General features: G+C 39.9%; 1 protein-coding gene across 2 annotated transcripts in view; it reads left to right on the top strand.

Annotated features, from left to right (window-relative positions):
• Window positions 1–17,971, top strand: part of IGBP1 (immunoglobulin binding protein 1) — a 39,894-nt gene extending 21,923 nt beyond the window's left edge. Inside the window, exon 6 of one of the 2 annotated variants that reach the window (XM_016207432.2) lies at window positions 17,500–17,971. In XM_016207432.2, coding sequence (XP_016062918.2) covers window positions 17,500–17,645 — 146 coding nt within the window. In that variant the 3' untranslated portion in view covers window positions 17,646–17,971. Of the gene's footprint in view, window positions 1–7,850; window positions 7,949–17,499 lie in introns of those variants that run through there. The other variant, XM_087829322.1, reaches the window with a different exon arrangement.
• The last annotated feature ends 4,054 nt before the right edge of the window (window positions 17,972–22,025 follow it).

The following is a 22,025-nucleotide window of genomic DNA, read 5'->3' as shown; positions in this document are numbered from 1 at the left end:
GTGAGACAAGGGCATACATCTGATAAAACTGTCTTTTAAATATGAAGAGTACAGACATTTATCAATATTCAGGAACTTAGGAGCTATTGTTCCCATGATCTCTTCATGAGGAATTTGCTAAAGAATGAGCTTCAGACAACCAAAATGAGAGAGACATTATCATAAGGATTGGTGGCAAGTATTAAATATATAATGACTTGTAGAACTAAGACTAAATGAAAGGTATAAGGGAGAGAGTAGAGTATGTAATGCCTATATACTCAGTACTCAGATAATGTAGATTCTATTATTCTTTTATTTTTTAATGTAGACTTTTTTAAAATGAATAAATGGGAAAAGCATATGCAAAAAAATAAATTTTTCTCAGTTATTGTAATAGTAACAAAATATTAGTGTTATTCTAAGACTGTAATGTGAGATAATATAAATGAGTAATTATGAGATACTCTAATTTCATCATTCTCTGTCTTTGACAACTAAGACTTTTGCTGTAGAATACAGACGTAATTCAAGAGTTTAAGTTCGAAATAAGACCCCTATAATCCTAAATATGAAATCATGAGAAATTTTATTTAAAAGTAAGTACACAAGCTTGTGTGTGTGTGTTCTCCCATCACTCTCCCAGTTCTATTTTCACGTGGGTTGTTTTCATTGTGACTGTCAAGATATTTTGTAAGATACCTCTTGTTTCCTGGAAGTTTAGTTGTGTATTATCCTGCCTTGCCAGTACCTGTGCAACAGCTTACACAACGAGGCTGGTGCTGAGACACAGTTCGCCAACCTGAGAGGAGGGTCCTCCCAAGGACTGACCAATGACAATCTAGACCCAACCACAACAGGAGAATATAAAGAAACCACAAAAAGGGACACCCACAAGAGGGACACGCCTAGAGCAAAGAGCTCAAAAGGATAAGGAAAGCACACCTCTGGGCTCCACTAGACCCACAAGACAAAATCCCATCCCACAGGACTGGGAGACAGCAAATATATCTAATATGTAGATACAAACACTAAGGCCTACCAAAATGGGGAGACAAAGAAACAACCCCCAGATTAAAGAAAAGGAAACATCGCCAGAAGAAGTCTCTGATGAGACAGAGTTGAGCAAGTTACCAGAAACAGAGTTCAGAGTATTGATGGTGAAGATGTTCAAGGAACTTAAAGAGAAAAACAAGGCAATAGAGGATAAGATTGAGGACTTTAGGGAAAACACACAAAAAAAGAGATACAAACATAAAAATCAGACAGAAATAAAGAATACTGTATCTGATATCAGGAATACACTGGAAGGAATTAAAAGCACGCTCAATGAAGCAGAGGATAGAATAAGTGACTTAGAAGACAAGGTAGAAAAAGTAACTCAATCAGAGCAGCAAAAAGAAAAAACACAAAGCATGAGGACAGTCTAAGGGAGTTTTGGGACAACATGGAGAGAAAAAACATTCGCATTATAGGAGTGCCAGAGGTGGAGGAAAGAGAGCAAGGGATAGAGAACTTGGTGGAGGAAATAATTATAGAAAACTTCCCTAGGCTGACAAGGGAGAAAGCCACACAAGTTCAGGAAGCACAGAGGGTTCCAAACAAGAGGCACCCAAAGAGACCCACTCCAAGACATATCATAATTAAAATGGCAAATGTCAAGGACAAAGAGAAAATATTAAGGACTGCAAGAAGGAGACAAGCAGTGACCTAAAAGGGAACCCCCATAAGGCTGACAGCAGATTTTTCAACAGAAACTCTTCCAGCTACAAGGGAGTGGCATGAAGTTCTGCAAGTAATGAAAAGCAAGAACATACAACCAAGATTGCTTTATCCACCAAGGCTATCATTTAAAATGGAAGGTGAAATAAAGAGCTCCCCAGACAAAAAAAGGTTAAAGGAGTTCAGTACCACCAAACCAGCATTGCAAGAAATGCTAAAAGGACTGCTTTAAGAAAAAGAAGGAATATTGAGACGTACATCAGCATAAAGGGGGAAAATGGCATTAAATAAGTTTATATCAATAGTAAGCTTAAATGTAAATGGAATAAATGGTAAATCAAAAGATATAGGTTATCTGAATGGATAAGAAAACAGGACCCAAATATATGCTGTCTACAAGATACCCATCTGAGAGCAAAAGACTCACACAGGCTAAAAGTGAAGGGATGGAGTAAAATATTCCATGCAAATGGAAAGGAAATGAAAGCTGGAGTATCAATTCTTATTTCTTATAAAATAGACTTCAAAATAAAGACTATAACAAGAGACAAACATGGTCACTACCTAATAGTAAAGGGATCATTACAACAGGAGGAAATAACCCTTATAAGCATTTATGCACCCAATACAGGAGCACCTAAATATATAAAAAAATGAGGGAGAGGGAGTTTTAAGGGGGAGATTGACAGCAACACAGTCACAGTGGGAGACTTTAACACCCCACTGTCAGCATTGGAATGATCATAAAGACAAAAAATCAACAGGGAAACACATACCTGAAATGACACACTAGACCTACTGGATTTAATATACATTTACAGAACATTTCATCCCAAAGCAGCAGAATACACATTCTTCTCAAGTGCACATGGAACATTCTCAAAAATAGACCACATGTTAGGGCACAAGGCAAGTCTCTACAAATATAAGAAGACTGAAATTATATCAAGCGTCTTCTCAGATCACAATGGCATGAAACTAGAAATCAACCACTATAAAAAAAACCTCAAAAATATTCAAACACATGGAGGCTAAATAGCATGTTATTAAACAATGAATGGGTTACCAAAATGAGATCAAGGAAGAAATCAAACACTTCATGGAAAGTAACAAAAATGAACAGACAACAACCTAAAATCTATGGGACACAGTGAAAGCATTCCTGAGAGGAAAATTCATAGTGTTACAGGCCTATCTCAAGAAACGAGAAAGAGATCTAATGAACCATCCAACACAACAACTAAAGGAACTAGAACGAGAACAGCAAGAAAAGCACCGAGAAAGTAGAAGGAAGGAAATAATAAAAATCAGAGCAGAGATTAATGACATAAAGACTAAAAAAACAATACAAAAAAATCAATGAAACCAAGAGCTTGTTCTTTGAAAAGGTAAATAAGATTGATGCACCTTTAGCCAGACTCACTAAGAAACAAAGAGAGAGGACCCAAATAAATAAAATCAGAAATGAAAGAGGCGATATAACAACTGACCCAACAGAAATACAAAGGATTGTCAGAAAATACTATGAGCAACTTTATGTCAACAAATTGTACAACATGGGTGAAGTGGACAAATTCTTAGAAGCATACAACCTTCCATAACTGAATCAAGAAGAGGCAGAAAACCTGAATAGGCCGATAACAACTAATGAAATTGAAGCAGTAATCAAAAAACTCCCAGCAAACAACAGTCCTGGACCAGACAGATTTACAGGCGAGTTTTACCAAACATTCGAAGAAGAATTAACACCTATTCTATTCAAACTATTCCAGAAAATTGAAGAGGAGGGAAAACTCCCAAACTCTTTTTATGAGGTCAGCATCATCCTAATCCCAAAACCAGATAAAGACACTACAAAGAAAGAAAATTACAGGCCAATATCCCTGATGAACATAGATGCTAAAATCCTCACTAAAATACTAGCAAACCGGATCCAGCAATACATTAAAAAAATCATACATCATGACCAAGTGGGATTTATTCTGGGGATACAAGGCTGGTACAACATCCGCAAATCAATAAGTGTGATACATCACACAAACAAAATTGACAAAAATCATATGATGATATCAATAGATGTATAAACAGCATTCGACAAAATCCAGCACCCATTTCTGATAAAAACTTACAACAAAGTGGGAGTAGAGGGATCATACCTCAACATAATAAAGACCATATACAACAGACCTACAGCCAACATCATATTCAATGGTAGAAACTGAAACCATTTCCATTAAAAACAGAAACAAGACAGGGATGTCCACTTTCTCCACTCCTTTTCAACATAGTACTGGAAGTCCTCGCCATAGCCATCAGACAAGAAGAAAACATAAAGGTATCCAAATCGGAAAGAAGGAAGTAAAACTGTCATTCTTTGCAGATAACATGATATTGTACATAGAAAAACCCTAAAGACTCCATCAAAGTACTACTAGATTTGACAAATGAATTTGGCAAGGTAGCTGGATACAAAATCAACATCCAGAAATCAGTGGCATTCTTATACACCAACAATGAACTTTCAGAGAGAGAAACTAGAAAAACAATACCATTTACCATTGCAACTGAAAAAATAAAATGCCTAGGAATAAACTTAACCAAGGATGTAAAAGACCGGTACTTGGAAAACTACATGACACTGAAGAAAGAAATAGAGGAAGATTTTATCAAGCGGAAGAATATACCATGCTCATGGATTGGAAGAATTAATATCATTAAAATGTCCATACTACCCAAAGTAATTTATAGATTCAATGCAATTCCTATTAAAATACCAACAGCATATTTCACAGACCTAGAACAAACATTTCAAAAATATATATTGAACCAAAAATACCCCGAATAGCTGCAGCCATCTTGAGAAAAAAGAACTGAATCGGAGGGATCACATTACCGGAATTAAACTGTATTACAAAACTATTGTAATCAAAATGGCCTGGTATTACTACAACAACAGGCATATAGATCAATGAAACAGAACAGAGACTCCAGAAATAGACTCATGCTATTATAGTCAGTTAATATTTGACAAAGGAGGCAAGAGTATCCAGTGGCATAAAGACAGTCTCTTTAATAAGTGGTGCTGGGAAAATTGGGCAGTTACATGTAAAAAAATGAAACTAGACCACCCACTTTCACCATACACAAAAATAAACTCAAAATGAATGAAAGACTTAAATGTAAGTCACGAAACCATAAAAATCCTGGAAGAAAACATAGGCAGTAAAGTCACAGACATCCCAGGTAGTGGAATTTTCACTGATACATCTCCTAGGGCAAGAGAAACAAAAGAAAAAATAAACACATGGGACTACATCAAACTAAAAAGCTTCTGCTCAGCAAAAGAAAACAGCCTCAAAGGAACCCCATGGTCTGGGAAAGCATATTTGCCAAGGATGTATGTGATAAGGGGCTAATTTCCAAAGTGTACAAAGAACTCATATTACTCAGCAAGAGGAAGACAACCCAATTAAGGAATGGGCAAAGGACCTGAATAGACACTTCTCCAAGAGGACATACAGATGGCCAAGAGACACATGAGAAAATGCTCAATGTCTCTAATCATCAGACAGATGCAAATTAAAACCTCAATGAGCTATCACTTCACACCTGTCAGAATGGCTACCATCAACAGATCAACAAACAACATGAGCTGGCGAGGATGTGGAGAAAGGGGAACCGTAGTACACTGCTGGTGGGAATGCAGACTGGTGCAACCACTATGGAAAACAGTATGGAGGTTCCTCAAAAAATTAAAAATAGAGCTGCCTTTTGACCCAGTGATTCCACTCCTAGGAATGTATCCTAAGAATCCTGAAACGCTAATCAGAAAGAATGTATGTACCCCTATGTTCATAGCAGCACAGTTTACAATAGCTAAGATCTGGAAACAGCCGAAATGCCCATCAGTACACGAGTGGATAAAATATCTGTGGCACATGTACACCATGGAATACTACACAGGTGTAAAGAAGAAGAATCTTGTACCCTTTGGGACAGTGTGGATGGACCTGGAGAAAATCATGCTAAGTGAAATAAGCCAGGCAGAGAAAGACAAACATCACATAATCTCGCTATATGTGGAATCTAAATAACTTAATAAACTGATGAACAGAATTGACTCAGTGACACTGAAGCATAGATCAGACTGATGAATGTCAAAGGGATGGAGGAGCGTGGGTGGGTGGAGGGGGAGAGAGTAACCAAAGAATTTATATGCATATATGCACAACCCACGGACATGGATATTGGTGGAGAGGGACTGGGGAGGGTGATGGGACGGGGTAGAATGGGTCATTGAGGAGAAAAATGGCCGTCTGTAATATTTTAAACAAAAATAAAATTTTTAAATTAAAAAACAAAAAAATACACATCTCTTTGCTTTGTCCGCTGAAAAGGCTTAGAAACAATGACTAGCCCAGTAGCAATGATGATACCTAGTAACTCATTGTGGTTTTGAAATACCCTTCCCATTGAAAAGAAACTAAGATAGCTGATTGCAAGTCTGGAGCAGGAAATCTGGATCTTTGAACACCTAGTCATAAAAGATAGGGAAGAAGCTTTCAAAGACTACTAGGGTGATATCAGATGGACTCAGAAGCCAATTTAAAGATGTTTCCACTGGCCAGAGACAGTTTGGTTCAAAAGGGTAATTGCCAGTGGCAGCGAGCACATCCAGCACCCAAATCTTGGTGTCTAAGACCATTCTTCAGTAAAAAGTTTGAAAAAGATATATTGTGCTAACAGTAACCACCAGAAAACTGTAGCTCCTTGGAGAAATTGGATTATTCTAGTGCGGGGGCACGGGATATGCAGGATGAGCCTGACACATCTTATAGTACTAGAGAATAAAGAAGTACTAAAAGAAAAAAGAAAAGAAAAAAAGACAATTGGTGTACTTTAATGGGACACAGGGGTCAGCTGAAAAAACTCTTACTGGCCAAAACTGGAAGAATTTGAGCAGGAAAATAGCAGAATTGGGTTATAACACAAGGAGTAAAAGAAATAGCGATGAGTCTATAGTGATAGAAATTAATTAAATTGGGGAGAAGAGAAAAATCTTCGCTATGTAAAAGTTCCAAATAATTTGTGTATATACTCCTCTCTCAAGGAGGTAGAGCATAACTCCTCACTCCCGAAGTATGGGCTGTATTCTACAGTGTAGAAAGAATGTGGAGGAGTAACTTTATGGTTGGGAACCCTACAAACTCTACCTTAGTCAGGTGGTCTAGGTTAACATCAGCAGTGATAAGTCATGGTGATGATGTGTAGCCTTGATTTGATGTGATGAGATGGGCACTTAACCTCTGGAGTCTTCTCTGAACCCACAACCCCAGCCTAATTATGAGAAAAACATCAGGCAGCCCAAATTGAGGTATATTCTGCAAAATACCTGATGAGGACTCCTCAACACAGGAAAGTCTGAGAAATTGTCACAGCCAAGAGGACACAAGGAGACATGACAACTAATTGTACTGTGGTCTGGATAAGATCCTGGAACAGAAAAAGGGCATTAGGTAAAACCCAAGGAAATCTGAATAAAGTATGGACTTTAGTTGTTGATATATCAGTATTGGTTCACTAGTTGTAACAGAAACCATTGTAATGTCAGAGGTTAATAATAGGGGAGATTGGGTACAAATGTATAAGAACTCTATCATCTTCTCAACTTTCCTGTAAATCTGAAACTATTCTAAAATTTAAAAGCTTATTTAAGAATTTTTTAGAAATCATTGCAATTGGTTGAAACCCATCAAATATGTTTAAATCCATGAGGTCATAATAATACTTTAAAACAAAAACTGTTCAATTTCAGAGGATGATAAGGAACCAGTTATCTTGTAAAGTGAGAGAATCAAACATCAATTTTGTGTTTCTCTTGGGTAACCAAGTAGTAGTAGATGAGGGAAAGCCTCTCTTTATAAATGCATTCTAGTTAATTAAAAGGAAATGTTAAAATTTAGAGTATCACCTTTTTGAAACACCTGGAAAATTAATGAATCTAGGTATTGAGCATCAACAGCTAACATTTCAACACATGGGACACAGATATGTACCACCTGATGAGGGAAGACAGCACCACCTATAATCATGACAAAGGGATCAACCTGAATCAGATCAAGCCTCTGTATGAACTTGCCAATCTGCAGAAATTCAGAAGAACATGTTGGATTTCATCGTGACTGCAATCAGCAAAATCCAGATTTGAGGAAACTCTACAGGTCAGATGCTTCCAGCTTCTTCAAGACAACATGTAAGGATGGGAAGGGGTAGAAGAGGAACCTCTAGATTAAAAAGATTGGTAGTTGGTTTTATTCATCTTTTGGTCAATATATATTTTACTCCTTTTTGAAAAATTTCCCAGCTTTGTTGAGTTATAATTAACAAATAAAAATGGTATATATTTAAGGTGTACAACATGATAGTTTGAGATAAGCCACTGTTACTAGTATAATATCTGTATAAATTCTGGAATACCAGGATTAAAAAAGAAATAGAGAAACTTATAAAATGTTACAAACTAATGTTACCTCAATTAAAAAAAAAAAAAAAAGGCGCTCCAGGAAAAAAAGAAAACAAAATATTTTAAATGGGTAAGACTAACCTCAAAAATATTATGCTAAGTAAAAGAAGTCAGACACAAAAGACTACATATTACTTGATTCCATTTCTTTGAAATGTTCAGAATAAGCAAATGTATAGAGAAACAAGGCAGATTAGTGGTTGCCAGGGGCTGGGGAGAGGGAGGGAATGGGAACTAACTGTAAATGGGCACAAGGGATCTTTTCGGGGTGATAGAATTTTTTTTAATTAGATTGTGGTGATGGAGCCTCAACTCCGTACTAGAAGCCATTGAGTAAAACAAATTTACAAATGGACAACTCTGGTGTCTTGGGATGCACACTTGGGTCATCAAGCTGTAATAAACTCCAGGAAGTTACTTCTATAAAAGGTGGTACAGTGGTTACCTTTGAGGCAGAGGGGAGGTTGTAATTTGGAAGATGCTCATGGAGAAGCTTTTGGGATGGGTACAGAAGATCTATTGACCCAGGTGGAGGCTATAAAGGTACAGCCTCCTTGTAAAAATGGAAGTTATATATATGATTTACAGTATTCTTTATTTTACAATAAAAGTTTAAAAAACAAAACAAAACACAAGGTTTCTAAGCTGTTAGAAGAGAAAGGATTCCCACACATTCATTCTTTTTTTTTTTTTTTTTCTAAATTGTTCAAAATATTACAGATGTCCCCTATTTTCCCCATTAACCCTCTCCACCCTGCACTCACTGCCCTCCTCAGGCCTTCACCACACTATTGTCTGTGTCTATGGGTTATGCATATATGCATATAAATTCTTTGGTTAATCTCTCCCCATTCACCCACCCCCACCTTCATTCCCTCTGAGATTCATCAGTCTGATCCATGCTTCCATGTCACTGAATCGCTTTATGATGTTCTTTAGATTCCACATATAAGTGAGATCATGTGATGTTTGTCTTTCTCTACCTGGCTTATTTCACTTAGCATAATATTCTCCAGATCCATCCATGCTGTTCCAAAGGGTATGAGATCCTTCTTCTTTACAGCTGTGTAGGATTCCATGGTGTAAATGTCCCACAGCTTTTCTGTCCACTCATCTACTAATGGGAACTTGGGCTGTTTCCAGATCTTAGCTTTTGTAAATTGTGCTGCTATGAACATAGGGATGCATATATTTCTGATTCATGTTTCAGGCTTGGATATATTCCTAGAAGTGGGATTACTGAGTCAAAAGGTAGTTCCATTTTTAATTTTTTGAGTAATCTCCATACTGATGTCCATAGTGGTTGCACCAGTCTGCATTCCCACCAGCAGTGTACTAGGGTTCCCCTTTCTCCACATCCTCACCAGCACGTGTCATTTGTTGATTTGTTGGTAGGCATTCTAACAGGTGTGAAGTGATAGCTCATTGAGGTTTTAATTTGCATCTCTCTGATGATGTGACCTTGAGCATTTTTTCATATGTCTCTTGGCCATCTGTATGTCCTCTTTGGAGAAGTGTCTATTCAGTTCCTTTGCCCATTTTTTAATTGGGTTGTTTGTCTTCCTCTTGTTGTATGAGTTATTTTTACACTTTGGAAATTAGCCCCTTATCCAATGCATCCTTGGAAAATACGTTCTCCCATACCATGGGGTTCCTTTGTATTTTGAGATTGACGACTTTTGCTATGCAGAAGTTTTTTAGTTTGATGTAGTCCCATTTGTTTACTTTTTCTCGTTTCTCTTGTCCTAGGAGATGTATCAGTGAAAATTCCACTATGTGAGATGTCTGTGACGTTACTGCCTATGTTTTCTTTCAGGATTTTTACGGTTAAGCAACTTACATGAAGTCATTTATCCATTTTGAATTTATTCTTGTCTGTAGAGTAAGTTGGTGATCTTTTTTTATTTTTTCCCATGTAGCTGTCCAGTTTTCCCAACACCATTTTCTGAAGAGACTGTCCTTACTCCATTGTATGCTCTTGCCTCTTTTGTCAGAGATTAACCGACCATAATGGCATGGGTCTATTTCTGGGGTCTCTGTTCTGTTTCATTGATCTATATGTCTGTTGTTGTACCAGTATCAGGCTGTTTTGATTACAGTGGCTTTGTAGTATAGTGTGATATCTAGTAAAGTGATCCCTCCAACTCTGTTCTTTTTTCTCAAGATCGCTGCAGCTGTTCGGGGTCTTTTTTGGTTTTATATAAATTTTTGGAATATTTGTTCTAGCTCTGTGAAATATACTGTTGGTATTTTAATAAAAATTCCATTGAATCTGTAGATTGCTTTGGGTAGTATGGACATTTTAAAGATATTAATTCTTCCCGTCCGTGAACATGGTATATTCTTCCACTTGTTTATATCTTCCTCTGTTTCTTTTTTCAGTGTTCTGTAGTTTTCCAAGTATAGGTCTTTTACATCCTTGGTTTATTCCTAGGTATCTTATTTTTTCAGTTGCAGTGGTAAAAGTTATTGTTGTTTTACTTTCTCTTTCTGAGAGCTCATTATTGGTGTATAAAAATGCCGTCAATTTTTGGATGTCAATTTTGTAGCCAGCTACCTAGCCGAATTCATTTATCAAATCTAATAGTACTTTGATGGAATCTTTAGGGTTTTCTGTGTATAATACCATGTCATCTGCAAATAATGACAGTTTCACTTCCGCCTTTCCAGTTTGGATACCCTTTATGTTTTCTTCCTGTCTGATGGCTGTGGCAAGGACTTCCAGTACTCTATTGAATAAGAGTGATGAATGGGGACATCTCTGTCTTGTTCCTGTCTTTAAGGGAAGTGGTTTCAATTTTTGCCCATTGAGTATGATGTTGGCTGTAGGTTTGCCATATATGGCCTCTATGATGTTGTGATATGTTCCCTCTATTCCCACTTAGCTGAAAGTTTTTTTCAAAAATGGGTGCTGGTTTTGTCAAATCCTTTTTCTGCACTTATTGATATGATCATAGAATTTTTATTCTTCATTTTATGTGATGTATCACATTTATTGTTATGCAGATATACCAGCCTTGCATTCCTGGAGTAAATCCAAATTTACCATGGTGTGTGATCTTTTTAATGTATTGATGGATCCAGTTTGCCAGTATTTTGTTGAAGATTTTAGCGTCTGTGTTCATCAGGGATATTGGCCTGTAATTTTCTTTCTTTGTGGTGTCTTTATCTGGTTTTGGAATTAGGATGATGCTGTCCTCATAAAAACAGCTTGGGAGTTTTCCCTCCTCTTGAATTTTCTGTAATAGTTTGAGGAGAATAGGTGTTAAATCTTCTTTGAATGTTTGTTAGAACTCGCCTGTAAATCCATCTGTTCCCAGACTTTTGTTTGCTGGGAGTTTTTTGTTTTTTTGTTTTTTTTTAAATATATCTTTATTGATTTCAAAGAGAGGAAAGAAGAGAGAAAGAGAGATAGAAACATCAATGATGAGAGTCATTGATCGAGCCTGCAACCCAGGCATGTGCTCTGACTGGGAATCGAGCCTGGATCGCCTGGATCCTAGGTCGACGTTCAGTCGCAGAAGCCACGCCCGGCTGGGCTGCTGGGAGTTTTTTGATTACTGCTTTTATTAGTTGTTACCAGCCTATTCAGGTTTTCTAATTCTTCACGATTCAGCTTTGGAAGAATGTATGTTTCTAGGAATTTGTTCATTTCACCCAGGTTGTACAGATGTTGGCATATAGTTGCTCATAGTATATTCCTATTGTCCTTTGTATTTCTGTTGGGTCAGTTGTTATATTGCCTCTTTCATTTCTGATTTTATTTATTTGGGTCCTCTCTCTTTGTTTTTTGGTGAGTCTGGCTAAAGGTTCATCAGTCTTATCTTTTCAGAGAACCAGCTCTTGGTTTCATTGATTTTTTTTGTATTTTTTTTTTAGTCTCTATGTCATTAATTTCTGCTGTGGTCTTTATTATTTCCTTCCTTCTACTTCCTCGGGGATTGTCTTGCTGTTCTCTTTCTAATTGTTTCAGTTGTCTCAGATGGTTTAGTAGAACATTTCTTGTTTTTTGAGGTATGCCTGTAATGCCATGAACTTCCCTCTCAGGACTGCTTTCATTGTGTCCCATAGATTTTGGGTTGTCTGTTCATTTTCGTGTTTTTTCCAAGAAGTGTTTTATTTCTTCCTTGATCTCATTGGTAACCCATTCATTGTTTAATAACATGCTATTTAGCCTCCATGTGTTTGAATATTTTTGAGGTTTTTTATAGTGGTTGATTTCTAGTTTCATGCCATTGTGATCCGAGAAGATGCTTGATATGATTTCAATCATCTTGAACTTGCCGAGACTTGCTTTCTGCCCTAACATATGGTCTATTTTTGAGAATGTTCTCTGTGCACTTGAGAAGAATGTGTATTCTGCTGCTTTGGGATGAAATGTTCTGTAAATGTCAATTAAATCCATTAGATCTAGTGTGTCATTTAAGGTATGTGTTTCCCTGTTGATTTTTTGTCTTGATGACCTGTCCAATGATGACAGTGGGGTGTTAAAGTTCCCCGCTATGAATGTGTTGCTTTCTATCTCCCCCTTAAAGTCCACCAAGAAATTTTTTATATATTTAGGTGCTCCTATATTGGGCGCATATATATTTATAAGAGTTATTTCCTCCTGTTGGATTGATCCCTTTAGTATTATGTAGTGACCATCTTTATCTGTTGTTATGGTCTTTATTTTGAAGTCCTTTTTTTTGTCAGAAGTAAGTATTGCCACTCCAGATTTTTTCTTTTCCATTTGCATGGAATATTTTTTCCATCCCTTCACTTTCAGCTGGTGAGAATATTTTGCTCTCAGGTGAGTCTCTTGTAGACAGCATATATATGGGTAATCAGCTACCCTATGTCTTTTGATTGGAACATTTATTCCGTTTACATTTAAGGTTACTGTTGATAGATACTTAATTCTATTTTTTCCCTTTATGCCACTGTACCTTTGTCTCAATATTTCTTCTTTTTAAAGCAGTCCTTTTAGCATTTCTTACAATTCTGGTTTGGTGGTACTGAACTCCTTTAGCCTTTTTTTGTCAAGGAAGCTCTTTATTTAACCTTCAATTTTATTTATTTATTTTTTTTACTTTTTTTTTTTTTTTTTTTTATATCTTTATTGATTTCAGAGAGAGGAAAGGAGAGGGCGAGAGAGAGATAGAAACATCAATGATGAGAGAGTCATTGGTCGAGCCCACAACCCGTGCATGTGCCCTGACCGGGAATGGAACCCCCATCACCTGGATCCTGGGTCCACCCTCAACCGCTGAGCCATGCCCAGCCGGGCTAACCTTCAATTTTAAATGATAGCCTTGCTGGGTAAAGCAGTCTTGGTTACAGGTCCTTGCTTTTCACTACTTTGAGAACTTTATGCCACTCCCTTCTGGCCTGAAGTGTTTCTGTTAAGAAATCTGTCAGCCTTCTGGGGGTTCCTTTGTAGGTCACTGCTTTTCTTTCTCTCGCAGCCCTTAATATTCTCTCTTTGTCCTTAACATTTGCCATTTCAATTATGATGTGTTTTGGAGTGGGTCTCTTTGGGTTCCTCTTGTTTGGAACCCTCTGTGCTTCCTGAACTTGTGTGGCTTTCTCCTTCACTACCTTAGGGAAGTTTTCATTTCTGTCCAATGTATTCTTGATATCAGATACAGTATTCCTCATTTCTCCCTGGTTTTTATATATCATATTTATCTCTGTTTTCATGTTTTCACTAAGTTCCTGGACTTTCCCATTAAGTGTCTTGTAGTTCTCATTAATTTCCTTGAGCATCTTTATTACCATTACTCTGATCTCTATTTCTGATAACTAACTTAACTCCATCTCATCAAGGTCTTTTTCTGGTTATTTTTTCTTTTCTTTAGTTTTGGGGTTTCTTTTTCTCCCCATTTTAGTGACTCTTAGTGTTTGTATATTAGATATATTTTCTGTCTCCCAGTCTTGTGAAGTGGGATTTTGTAGTATATGTCCAGTGGGGCCCAGAGGTGTGTTTTCCTTATACTTCTGAGCTATTTGCTCTAGCCATGTCCCTTTTGTGGGTGTCCCTTTTGTGGGTTTTCTGGGCTTTCCTCTTGTTTTTGGTTCTAGATTGTTGTTGACCTGTTCCTGGGAGGACTCTCCTTTCAGGCTGGCTAACTGTGAGGCTCAGCAACAACCACGTCCTGTGAGCTGTTGTACAGGTGCTGACAGGGCAAAACAAAACACAACCAAACTGCCAGGAAACAGCAGTAACTTACAAAATATCCTGACAATCACAATGAAAACATCCCAAGAGAAAGTAGAATTGGGAGAGTGAAGTGAGAACACAAATACTAAAGCAAGAGAGAGAGAGAGAATGTAATGCTAATAGTAGTAAAAAGTAATAATAATAAAATAAAAAGTAAAAAATATTGAAGCTACTGGGAGATAACAGAAACAGAGAAAATATTCTGAAAGGAAGGAAGGGCAAGCAAAAATTGAGGGAAGAGAGTAAGAATAGGATAGTGGTTGAAAAAGAAAAAATAGAAATGAAATAAAGAGACAAACACACACAAACAAAATACAGGAATGCAGAAAATAAAAGGGGAGAAAAAGAAATGAAAAAAAAATAAAGTTATGCCAATGGAACAAGAAGAGAGAGGTAAAGCAAGAGCAGGGAAGGAGTCCAGTAAGAGATATGGAGGTAATAATAGAGAAAAGCAATAAACTTATTGGTTATAATGATAATATCCCAGCAATAAAGTAGAGAATATCAACAAAATCTTGATCATAGAAAAAGAAAAAAAGAAAAAAAAGCAAAGCAAAAAAACCCCACAAATTTTTAAATAATTAAAAGATCAAAAGCAAAAAATTTAAAATGAAAAATTTTCCCCCTTTTTTCTAAAAAAAAAAAAAAAAGGGGGGGTGGTCAATCAGGTGAGTTTCATCTGGGCAGCATATGTTCTCTGAGGCTCACTGTTTTGTGTGCTGATTTTGGATCTCCTGGGAGGTACTTGTGTATCAGGCAATGTCAGGAGCTGTCTGGGTTTGGCTTAGGTGTCCTTAGGTAGTTGGCTGGTCTGAGGCTCTCTGGTGACCACCTGTAAGCTATTTTGCCTCCCCCTTGTGGTTTCCTGGTCTTACTCCAGAGTCTTCTGAAGAGCCTTTAGCACGCAGGCCAGCTAGTGTAGCTCGGGCTATTGTTCCCCTTTCTAAGAGGTTTTCACTGTCAGTCACTCACTGTGAGGGAGTTAGTCTGTGATCCACAGCGAGCTCCTCAGTCTCTACCTTATCTTCCAATTCTAGTTCCCCATGCACAGACCTGTTGCAGCTTCAGATTGATTTCAGCTTGTTGCCTTTTATGTATGGGCAGTTTCAGCAGCCTGGGCTCAGTGGGTTTGATTAAAAAACATTCCAGTGAGCACTTTGCCTGCCCAGCCCCCAGCAGGGATTTTCAGCTTTTCCTCCAGTTCCTAAACCAATAGTTCCATAGAGTCTTTTTCTTGCAGTGTCCTCCTGTGAGCCATTCTCCCTTCCCCTTCAGGACTGCACCCTGCAGGGTGTATCTGGGGCTTCAGTGAGCTGAACCAGCCCCTTTCCTGTTGGGGGTTGTGTTCCTAGCCTGTGAGAGAGGCAGGCGTGCTCCGCCCCTCCTTTCCCGGATCTGGTTGGCTGATCTCACAGCATGCTCAGTTCAAACTCTCAACAATGCAGACAGAAATCCCAGCTTTCACTGGTCTGTCTCCCCAATGCAAGCCAGGAAGGTGGACGCCCGTTCAGCCATCAACAATGCACAAAGCAACAAACAGAGAATGTGACCTGTGAGGTCCTGGTGTCCCCGTGCCTCAAAACCAAGCAGGAGGGGTCACAAAGTCAGCCCCATACAGCTCCCCTGCACAGCTGATCTCAGTAAAGCTGGGGCAGCTCCTTCCATGCTATCCTGGCTCCCCTCAGAGCAGGTCAAAAATCTTCAATTGATCCCATCGGCAGCTTTGGAGACCAGAGCCACCCCACTGGCGGCTTTGGTCCCTCTGGCAGCAGGAGGGCTCTCCTTCTTTTCTCAGTGCCACACAGTTCAAATGCTTTCTGGGATTCTACACGATGCCTTACAGGAAAGCAGAGAGTCCCTTTATGTCACTGCTAAATGCAGCCCTCTGGCCCCTTTCTATTCGGAAGCCACAATACTGCAGGACAGCCTTTCCTGTGGTCAGTATCTGGGGTGAAAGCCTCCTGTCCTGGCTGCCACCATTAGACGCATTGTTTCACTGGGAAGGCGTGGTCCCTTCCTCACAGGCACACTGTTCCCCTGGCTCCCTCTGCCTGCTGTACACGGGCTCTCCTTCCCTTCTCTGCTTCAGGTTTGAGACCCCAGCTTTTGGATGCCGGTCCACACTCCCAAGGGGAGGCAGCTTTGCAGTCTCTCAGGCCTCACAGCCAAGCACTGGCTTCAGGGGGGCTGCCCCTTATCAGACTCTATGTTGTTTCTTTAGTGCTCCTTACTCAAAATATGACCACTCAGGTATATTTCTCGTTTTTCCAAGCTGGTTACACAGTATTTTAGTGCTAAATGCAGTCAGTGTCTGGAAGCAAGGGCTCTCTGCTTCTTGTCAGAGTGCCACCATCTTCCCTCCCACATTTAATTCTTTATCATAGTAATGAAATTCTTTCTCATGAACAAACTCAGAGTCACCAGGAATTGCTCTTTCACCTCACAAGAGAAAAAAGTTAGTGCAAAAGAGATGTAGCAGTTGGTTCAACTTCTTTTGGGTGCACATCGCATGACAAGTGCCATTTCAACTTTATACCCTGTTCCAAGCATGTGCAGAATAACAGAGATATTCTGTTCTGGTAGATTCAACTGCCCTGCGATTTCCAGTTTTACACACAAACAAAATTATAACAGGAAATGGAAGAGAGAGAGTCACCAGCACTTCATGCTCCTTAGCATGTCACAAATTATAAATTCATACATATTTTTTACATTTGTGCCTTTGGCTTGCTGGGGTTTTGTTGGTCTGGTTTTTTGTGGGTCTTTTTGTTTTTGGAAGGCTGGGAGGGGCATTTAGCCATTTTAGCAATAATTCTTTCCCAAAATAGAATTCATCCTGAGGGGCAATTTTTATGTTTTTGCCTCCTTGTGAAAAGCACTCAGCATCTTTTCTTACCATTATTAACATGTACTCTGTTAGATATGTAAGTTGTCTTCCCACTTCTGCTGGCCCCATGGCTGGCAGCCAGCTATATGCCTTGTTCTCATTTTAGGTGATTGTGTTCAGAGTGGTGCTGATGCCCCTGACATTCCGTCAGTTTCTCATCACTTTCTCATTTTTCTACTTTGGCAGAGGTCAAAAGAGCAGCTCAGCAACAGGAAAGTCAAGAACAAAAGGAGGAAGAGGATGATGAGCAAACACTCCACCAAACTCGGGAGTGGGATGACTGGAAGGACACCCATCCTAGGGGCTATGGCAACCGAAAGAACATGGGCTAGTCTTCCCACAACAAGGCTGGACTACAGGGGGCGCACATCTCCCCCGTGAAGGAACACTGTGCAGTCTTCCCCTCCCTGGGCTCCTGCTTCAGCTCTGTACATCAGAGGCAGAGACGCTTAGTGTTGCTTTGCGTTCAATAAAGTGTCAAGCAATTAAGTGTGTATTTGTTCCCTAGGTGATGAACCAGTGATTCTTATTTTGGCATTATCCTAATCATGTTGTATTTTAGTTTCTTAGGTGGAAAGAAGAGTACTGAAAAGTGGCTCTGTATAATGGCTGTATGAATTCTCCTTAAAAAATAATTAAAGTCCTTTCTATTACATGAGCCTGTGCAGAAATACTGGTATCAGCTGTTTTTGTGTGTGCATGTGTACGGGAACGGAGTCAGCTCTGGGTCCCTGGGCTTATGGAGAGACCCTGGTTGTCTCCCTTTGATCTGCGCAGTCAATTTCCCAGCCTCAGAGCTGCAGAGGAACTGGGGCTTTCGCTCTTCTACCCCAGCACTGTGAAATGACCCAACACCGCTCCACAAGGGGAGAGCACAAAACTCAGGACTTGCCCTGCCACACAGCACTTTTTTCAGGAATTACAGCTGTAAATCAGTGGATCATAACAGTCGTATCTACTTGGTTTTCCTTGCCTTGGCCAGGAGAAATGAGAGAAACATCAGGTGCTGTGAGAGCCACCCTTGTGTATGCATCTAAGGCCAGGGCCCTTACTCTCATGGAACTATTTGCCATAACCTTTACTTAGGGAGAAGAGCAGCTCAGGCTGTAGCATAGCTCCTAAATGGGCCACCATAGAGCATTTTTTATCTCCTTGCCTGTGCTGTGCAATATCTGGCACAGTTGGAAGTGGTAAATGTGCCAGGGCGGTCATTTTGCTGGTGAGTAAGGTGTGAATGACCAGGTATGGAGGAGGGGGTGGGATAGATAAAACTGAGAGGTACCTACATTCTGCAGTAGAGAGAAGACATGTCCTCAGCTCTTGGGTTAAAAGCTTAAAAAAGCAGCCAAGTGTTGAAACAAAGACCTGTATAAAAAACATACTTTTTTTTTCTATGTGCCTTTGGTACACAGATTTCCTCAGAGGACGATGACTCAGCCTTCCTATTCTAGCTTCTGCAGTCTAGCTTAGGAGAGGGGTTTGAAAAAGAGACTCAGTTCCCTCATTTTTAGGATGGGAAGTGGAGGACTGTCAGGCAATGAGTAGGAGGCTGTGTTTAGAGGGAGATGACAGAAGACTACTGATAATATATTTGTATACTGCTTAACAAAGGACTCATCTCGCCCTCACAACATAAGCTCCTGAAACTGGTAGAGCACCGATTCAATTCCCCCAGGATTTGGGAAGCAAACTTTTGGTTTTTAGCCCTTTCATTTACTACTAGGCTGCCTCTGGCAATGGCCTATTTCCTCCCCTTGAAGCTCCACCCTGAGTTCACTCTCAAAATGGGCCAGGTTGGGATTACCCCGTTGGTCCGAGTCTATTTAAAGGTGGGCCTTCCAGAAGATCCAGCTTGATTAGCCCTCCTCATACATTTTGATTATCTAAAAAGCAAATTAGACAAGGTGGGTGTGAATCCTATAGCTTTAAAAATTGCAAGCTGGCCCTGGCCAGATAGCTTAGTTGGTTAGAGCAGTCTCCATACACCAAAGTTGGGGGTTCATTCCCCAGCCAGGGCACACACAAGAATCAACCAATGAATGCATAAATAGTGGAACAACAGATCAATGTTTCTCTCACTCTCACTCTTCTCTCTCTAAAAGTCAAAAAAATTGCAGTGTGACCTTGGGCAATCAAACTGAGCCGCTCCTCTGTTTCCTCGATGTCTATAGATGTCTCATGGGGTTGAGAATTAAATGAATAATGGCAGCCACTATAATAGAATCAGGCAACAGAACAGAATAATAGAGTAAGTGCTTTCCATTCATCTGAGTTTAATTCTGCAATCTGTCCACTAGGAAGGAAAAGCAAATGGACAGACATTGGGCCTCAGCTGTGTGCCAGGCACTGGACCCAGCATTCTCACATACTATTAATACTCAATGACCCTGCAAAATAGGTAGCGTTGGCCCCATTTTACAGACCCAGAGAAGCTGAGTGATTTCCTCAAGTTCACACTAGTAAGAAGCTGTGCTGCTATCATTCCATGTGCTTCCTAATTGCTTGTGCTTTTAGTTATGTTGTAAAGCTGCTTTAAAAGAGGCAGCTTAAAAATCCAAACCCAAACCACCACTTATACATCATTGGAGCTCTAGAAATTCCTTCTTAGCTGACTCACCAAAGAAGAGGTTATGTTAGCTCCCCTGCCATTTCCCCCTCAGCTGAAGGATAAGAAGACAGGCAGCAGCAACCCCACAACCCCATTTTCCTCTGTTTTCCTCTCCTACGGGAGAGACAAAAAAACAAAACAAAAAACAAACAAACCACCTTCTCTGCTCGCACCAGAGCCAGCAGGCCTTTCAGGGTCCTAGAGTGAGCCGGGTTTGGGAGACTATGGGAAGTGAGAATACAAAGCTTTCAATAGATAATACTGCTTCATAGTTTACAAAATGCTTTCACATATGCTGCTTATTTCATTTCCACAACCTGTAAGGCAGGAAATGATGTCTTCAGTTTATAGAGAAGGAAACTGGCTCTGGGAAATGAAGTGGATGACTTACTTCAGTTACACAGCTAGTAAGTAGAGAGTACAAGTATATCAGTGTAGCCACAATATTTGCCTTCATAGCTCTCTCCTGGAGGCCCATTTGATTAGGAAAAGGTGAACCCCTAGCACTATTTCTTTTAATGCTATGCAGTGATTTTTTCCTTTTAACTCTTGTTCCTCTCAGCACCCCTGTGAGAAAGGCCAGGGGACTGAAGGCGCTGATTTCAAGCCCCAGAAACAGTTAAGAGCAGTGAGTTAGAGACAATCCTCGAGGCTCTGCCACTTCCCAGCTGGGTGACCCGGAGCATCCAAGTCACCTGTATCACTTCTGTCATTTAAAACAACTTCAGGAGAGGGAAACATTTGAAATAAATACACCTCTCTGTGTCATCTGAACTCCAAAAGTTGTTATCTGCTTCCGCTGGGCCTCCAGTTTGCTAATCAATGCAACAAATGCATTGCCACTTATCTCTGTTGGACGCCCTACAGCAAGGTGCTGTTGTTATCACTGTCTTCTTGCAAAACAGCTCTCTCCAACACCTGCACATCATTTCCCCACAGGTTGCTTTGAACCCATTCATCCAAGGTACAGCTTAACCTGGCACAGTTCACTCATGTTTTGTAACAAAGAGACCTGGCTCCAAATACCAGCTCTGTTATTACCTTAGCTCCTCCCTGTCGCAGGTGACAAATGCCCTACTTACCTCACAGGCCAAAGTGAGGAGCAAATTAAATCCATACGTGGAAGCACTTTGAATGGTTCTAAAATGGCACAGGAAGGAGAAGTGAGAGGAGCAGGCTGTTGGCAAGCTAGGGGGACAGAGGAGCGGATGCATTTTTTCTTCTTCAGTGTTTCACAACTCTATTTTAATCCCTGCCCCTCTAATGCTTTCTCAGTGTATCTTCTATATATCATCACCAGTGAAAGGTTTGTGAAATGCTTTTCTTTGTGTGCTAAGATGAGCAACAAAGAGAATTGTTATGTGCAGTGGGAACTGGGAACCAGTTTTTACATATCTGCCCACCAGGCCACCTTTGACAAATGTATGTGAAAGGATGGTGAACAGAGTCTTAGAGTTCAGTTTCTTGTCCCAGCTAGCAATGAATCTCTCAAAGAGAATACAGCTCAGCAATGACCTGGGCCAGCCTATTCCCGTGTGGTGGCACAAATAAAAATAGTAGCCATGCAGGTACATAGTAGGGGCCATGTATTGAACACCTACTATATATTAGGAGCTTTACATTATTCTTAATCCTCACAATAGTGCAAGGCAGATGGTATTATAGCCTCAACTTGTAAATGAGGAAAGCGAGGCTCCGGAAGACTGATTTCCAGTTGGCCTTACTCAAGTCTACCGCACTACCTCCCTAGGAAGCACAAAGCACAGGTTACACTGGAAGGTGGGCAGCACTGCCTGGTGGCACACTTCTCTGAGGACAACCCCTCCCCTTTCTCTAAGTTTTGAGCAACAGTTTGATCAGCTTTGCTGGCCAGGCCCTTCAGGGTCACGTCTGAGACCTGCTCACCAGGGTAAACCCACACTCCTCAGAAACCTCCCCTTCCTTGGGCCTCACATCCCACAACCTGCAGGGGAATATTCCTGCTACCAGTGCCAGGCCCACCTCTGCCCTTACAGCCCTAGCTGCCTAGCTGATCCTTGTACAAGTAAATCTTTTTTTTTTTTTTTACTGTTTTTATTGATTTCAGAGAGAAGAAGGGAAAGGG

This window comes from Miniopterus natalensis, chromosome X, assembly GCF_054644295.1.
Source record: "Miniopterus natalensis isolate mMinNat1 chromosome X, mMinNat1.hap1, whole genome shotgun sequence".
Taxonomy (NCBI): domain Eukaryota; kingdom Metazoa; phylum Chordata; class Mammalia; order Chiroptera; family Miniopteridae; genus Miniopterus; species Miniopterus natalensis.
Note: the sequence above shows the minus strand (reverse complement) of the source record. Positions and strands in the feature narration are given on the sequence as shown.